General features: G+C 36.1%; 1 protein-coding gene across 1 annotated transcript; it reads left to right on the top strand.

Annotated features, from left to right (window-relative positions):
• The first annotated feature begins 463 nt into the window (after positions 1 to 463).
• LOC149173772 (uncharacterized) lies at positions 464 to 4,145 on the top strand. The gene is made up of 2 exons (XM_089428004.1): positions 464 to 3,468; positions 3,576 to 4,145. Exons 1-2 carry the CDS (start codon positions 618 to 620, stop codon positions 4,022 to 4,024), a joined length of 3,300 nt encoding a protein of 1,099 aa, XP_089284130.1. The 5' UTR covers positions 464 to 617; the 3' UTR covers positions 4,025 to 4,145.
• Positions 4,146 to 5,922: the final 1,777 nt, after the last annotated feature.

Below are 5,922 nucleotides of genomic sequence, written 5' to 3'. Positions count from 1 at the left end.
GTCATCTTCAGTACAGGTCTGTGAAATTAATTACCTCTGCACCCGTCCTGTTCCTTGATTATTCAATTGAGTGGGGTCTTCCTAGAGCTAGATTACGATTAGTCAATAGTCGTTAACAACTAAATTCAAATTTAATATCTTTGATGGGTCAAGTGTCATCTTCAGTACAGGTCTGTGAATTAATTACCTCTGCATCCGTCCTGTTCCTGGATTATTCAATTGAGTGGGGTCTTCATAGTGTTGGGAGTTAGATTACGACTAGTCAATAGTCGTTAACAACAAAATTCAAATTTAATATCTTTGATGGGTCAAGTGTCATCTTCAGTACAGGTCTGTGAAATTAATTACCTCTGCATCCGTCTAAAAGTCACGGACAAATAGTCATAAGTCAAGACGAACGGGGCAAGACCTTTTAGCGGATGCCAGGCCCTTTTCTCGTCTAGTTGGAGCAGGGGTTTGATAATGGAGAACCATTACACTATTCCTTTTGGGAATCCTATCGAGGTGCGTGGTATATACGTTGTTAAAGGAAAGCGATCTGCAAATAATAGCAGACTGGATGATTTCGATTTCTTCTCCTTTCACATTTTCTATGAATTCTAATTTCGAAGTTAAAAATGAATCTACGCCTCTATATAAGCAATCCCAATGGTTTTCTGAAGCATCGTGACTGTTGTGTTTCAGAGATCATTCTGTTAGACAACGAAAATATGGAGATCTGTTACGTCCCTTCTCTTTTCTGGTGCTGCCTCCTACTCTTTTATTTCATTCTCTTTCTCAATCCTTTTGTGTTTTCCACAGCCATCGCCCATTTCTCTAATCGTAACCATCCTCGCCTCACCAATGCTTCCGATCAACACGCTCTGCTTGCATTCAAGTCTGCAATCACATATGATCCGTCTCAGTCGTTAGCCACTTCTTGGAAACCAAATATTTCTTTCTGTCAGTGGACGGGTATCATATGCAGCAGGTGCAGACAGAGAGTCGTTTCCCTCAATCTTTCAAGCATGGCATTACAAGGTACTATCTCTCCCCTTCTCGCCAATCTCTCCTTTCTTAGAGTACTCGACCTTCACAATAATAGTTTCCAGGGTCACATTCCCTATCAATTGGGAAACCTCTTTCGCTTAAAGATGCTTCACCTGTCTCTCAATCAACTCCAGGGTTCCATTCCGCCCACTCTAGGTAGCTGCCGCAATTTACAGAACTTGACTCTCTCCACTAACATTCTCACAGGAAACATTCCCCCAGAAATATGTGTTCTTCCAAAGCTAGTATTCATGAACTTGGAAGTTAACCATTTGATGGGAACAATCCCGGACTGCTTGGGAAACATATCCTCTTTGCAGTACATATATTTGGCTGTCAACAACTTTCAAGGCAGTGTTCCTCCCGAATTGGGTATGCTAAACCAGCTCAGCATTCTTTCTATGGGGTTTAACCATCTCACGGGACGCATTCCATCTTCGTTGTCTAACTGCACCAATATTGAAGAATTGCAAATATCTTTTAACCAGTTAGTTGGCCACATTCCATCAGAGTTGTGTTGCAAGAAGACCACCCAGTTAAGGTCCCTCTATCTAGCTGGTAATCAGCTGAGTGGCAGCATTCCTTCTTCCCTCTTCAATTGTACGAAGTTTCAACATATTGACTTATCAGGAAACACGCTCAGCGGAATAGTGCCCATGGAGATAGGTAAATTGACACATCTCTTGAGACTTTTATTGTACAACAATCACCTGATTAGTGGCAGCACCACGAGATGCCCCATTCTTACTGTTCTTAGTAATTGTTCCAATCTACAACAAATAGACTTATCCGATAATAATCTCAGAGGACAATTGCCCGTTTCTATAGGCCACCTCTCCACAGAACTTGACAAATTAGTCTTGAGTGATAATGAATTAGTAGGAGAAATACCTTCACAAATTGGAAATCTAACTAGCTTAACATTACTTCGTTTAGAAAACAATTCTTTCACTGGGTCAATTCCTTCTTCAGTTATAATGTTTCAAAAGTTGGAGAGATTATATATGGGTTTCAACAATTTACAAGGAAACATTCCTCCAGAAATTGGGCAACTCAAACGCTTAGGGTTGTTAAGTCTTTCAGGAAATAATTTTTCTGGAAGAATCCCTGATTTTGTAGCCAACCTCCACCAACTAAGATATTTAGATCTTAGTCACAACCATTTATCTGGAAGTATACATGCAAATTTAGGAAAATGTGTGAACTTACTAGAGTTAGACTTATCATACAACAAGCTTAGTGGGCACATACCTCCACAGGTTGCAGGCCTTGTAAATTTAGCTTTCTATTTCAACCTTTCAAACAATTTATTACATGGCCATGTGCCTCCAGAACTAAGCAAGTTCAATATGCTTCAAGCTATAGATATTTCTGCAAATCAATTAACTGGCTACATTCCAAGTTCACTCGGAAGCTGCAAAGAAGTAGAATATCTGAATCTTTCTTCTAACACACTTGAAGGTCCAATTCCAATGTCACTCAGTGAACTTCTAAGTCTTCAGGACCTAGATCTCTCCTCCAATAATTTGTCGGGTGGAATACCTGTATCACTAGAAAATCTCACAATGCTCCGCCACTTGAATGTTTCTTTCAACAAGCTGTCAGGAGAAGTCCCTAAAGGTGGAGTTTTCAAAAAAATTGGTGCAACAGCATTTATGGGAAATCTTGGTCTATGTGGACCTTGGGTAAGTCTATCACCATGTTATTTCCACAAACATAGAAGTGTTTTGAATCTCAAACGAGTTATCATTCTTGTTGTTGCTATTGCAACAATTGTTGTATTGTGTTTGTTTCTGGGAATATTATGGAGACGGAATTGCAAGAGACATATTATTAGAGAGACTGGGTCATCCTTAAATGTGGAGCATCGAAGATTTTCCTATGCAGAACTTATCATTGCAACAGATGGATTTAGTGATGCCAACCTATTAGGAGTTGGAAGTTTTGGAAAAGTGTACAAAGGGGTTTTGAATGATGGCACAATGGTTGCTGTCAAGCTTCTCAATCTACAAAATGAAGGGGCTCAAAAGAGTTTTGATAGAGAGTGCAAAGTTTTGGGTAGAGCTAGACACCGGAATTTGATTCGGATCATAAGTTGCTATTCAGATCTCCAAATCAAAGCTTTGATATTTCCATTAATGCCAAATGGAAGCCTAGAAAAATGGTTATATCCTGATGATGGGCAACAAAGTGGATTGAGTTTGATTCAAAGGTTGAATATAGCAATAGACATCGCCCAAGGCATGACATATCTCCATCACCATTGTTTTGTGCAAGTGATTCATTGTGATTTGAAACCCAACAATGTGTTGTTGGGTGAAGATATGACTGCATATTTAATAGACTTTGGCATTGCCACTATATGTTTTGCAAACAATGAAGATGGGGCTTTCACTTCCACAAATGCACTCAAAGGATCTACAGGGTACATTCCTCCAGGTATTAAGTAAACTATATACCATATTAAGCAATGTTATGATTTTCTTATCTTTACTTAACATTTTAAATCAAATTAAAAAACTTAAGATGAGAATCTATGAATGCAGAATATGGCATAGGAGGACAAGTTACAACAAAAGGTGATGTTTATAGCTACGGAATAATGTTATTGGAAATCCTCACCAGAAAGAAGCCCACCAATGACATGTTTGCAGAAGGAATGAACTTGCAAAAATGGGTGGGTAGTCTTTTTCCAAGCCGAGTACAAGAAGTTGTGGACATGAGTCTATTGAGGAGGACTAATAGATGCACTGAAGAAGATAAGGATTTCAATTGTCTTAGTTCACTGATAAATGTGGGCTTGCTTTGCACAAATGAATCTCCTCAAGGACGGCCTACTATGATGGATATTCTAGGCACACTGCAAAACATTAGAGACACTTTTTTGAGCTCTACTTCCATTCCCAAATTCCAATCAAATCTAACACATTTGTTGGGTAGTACAAGTACTACTATCAACAACATTTGTGACAGCCAAAGTTCTTCCACATCTTAGTCTATTCTAGCAAAGTGGTAATTATGTTACTAAACCATGAATTAGTTGGAGTTTTATTTTCCTTGTTCTTTCATAAATATTTGAGCAAAGTGGTAGTTATGTAACTAAACTATGAAGTAATTTGAGTCTTATTTCCATAAATATTTGTTAGTAATTCTATGCAAATGTGAACAATAGAATTAGATTCACTATGAATGGTGTTTTAAAAATGTCTTTATGATTATAAAATTTCTTATTCTATCTTTAAAAAAATTATATTCAATATCTTTTATATTTATATTGAATATATCACAATCTTCTAGTATTAAATAGATAAGGAATTTTGCATTTCTTTAAAATGATTAAAATATATTTATAGAAATATATTTTAGTTCTAAATTTTTTTGAAGAAAATATCACAAATAATATAATTCATACAACTCTTTAAGAGTTATAACCAACATAAATCACACACATGACTAGGAGAAGATGTTGGTTTGCACCATCTAAGATGGGGGATATCATGCTTGGAGGTGATAGGACTGCAGTTTATTTGTTGTGCAAGTTTGGTATAAGTGAAAATTTAGATTGTATATACAATTCAGCATGGCGAGAACTTACCTGAAAGTTGGAAGCTGAGAAAGACAAATTTCAGCGGCCATATCCCATGCATCCCTGTAAAGGAAAACACAATAAGAACCTCAATCAAAAAACCATTTAGACATGAACAATAATAATGATGAAAGTAAGATTTCAAAAACATATTACCACATGGGAATCATGTTGATGAGTAGGTGCCAAGGGTGGAAAATAAAGGGGAGAACAGTTCGCAATCCCCAATCAAGAAATTCCAAAAGAGACTTGCAACTAAAAGGTCTTGTCGAAAGAACCTCTGAAACAGTTCTGCAACTAAAACGCTTTGTCAGTACATTTCATGAATATATTACAAAAATAATAAGCCTTTCCTTAAAGGTTACCAAAATGCAGAGGTCATTACCACGAGATAACTATCCAATTCAATAGTGTCAGTGGGTGCCGTAGGTATCCAATTCAACTATGCTAAAAGTGGTTTCCGTTCATTTTTTCTTCCAGGTATCATTAGCATCACAGTGAATCTCCAAGTATCCACTATCAATCAAATTAGTATCAAGATAGTGGTTTCCGTTCATTTTTTCTTCCAAGTATAATTAGCATCACAGTGAATCTCCAAGTATTCTGTCAATCAGATTAGCATCAAAGTGAATCTCCAAGTAATGAGCGTGATAGAACCTGTAACTGCTAGAAAGTTGAACCCACAAAACCAAATCCTTTAATGAAGGTAAAACCTCTGCTCGAAAAAATGCTCATGGAAATAAAACACACAGGGAATTTAGTAGCACAGAAATTCTGTTATCTACACCTCTACATCCAAATGTTTTGGGTAAATACATAAATTAACCACTCACACCTATTTTGAAATGATATTACAATACATATTACAATATTACAATACATAAATTAACCACTCACACTTATTTTGAAATGATTTTGTGTTGTTATTTATAAAAAAAAGATGAGAGTCAATGCAATAAATGGATCTTTTTCTCTTATTGATTGAGATCTTTTAAATTTCTAATTAGGTTTGCCAATATTGTATGTTCTCATCTACAAAGATTGACTTAAAAAATATAACCATTATATCTTATTAGATGTTCTCCATTTAAAATGCATGAATCTTTGTCCTATAGATAATAAAATAAATAATAATACAGTGAAATAATAATAATAAATTGGGTGGCCTTACATTTGATGGCCTTTACTTGTTGTTCCAACTGCTTTTTTTTTACAATATGTTTGAACTGAATTTTTTTTAGGATGTTCAAATGAATATTGGGAGATATTCTTTGGAAAATGTTATAGTGGTTAAATAAATATTTTTG

Source organism: Pinus tabuliformis, chromosome 4_2 (genome assembly GCF_031772625.1).
Source record: "Pinus tabuliformis cultivar Carrire ecotype Pingquan chromosome 4_2, CPIR1, whole genome shotgun sequence".
Taxonomy (NCBI): Eukaryota; Viridiplantae; Streptophyta; class Pinopsida; order Pinales; family Pinaceae; genus Pinus; species Pinus tabuliformis.
Note: the sequence above shows the minus strand (reverse complement) of the source record. Positions and strands in the feature narration are given on the sequence as shown.

Excerpts from the sequence above, each read along its gene's own strand:
- LOC149173772 (XM_089428004.1), top strand. The coding sequence starts at position 618 with ATGAATCTACGCCTCTATATAAGCAATCCCAATGGTTTTCTGAAGCAT. Across the intron at positions 3,469-3,575 it reads TACAGGGTACATTCCTCCAG|AATATGGCATAGGAGGACAA; the intron begins GTATTAAGTAAA and ends CTATGAATGCAG.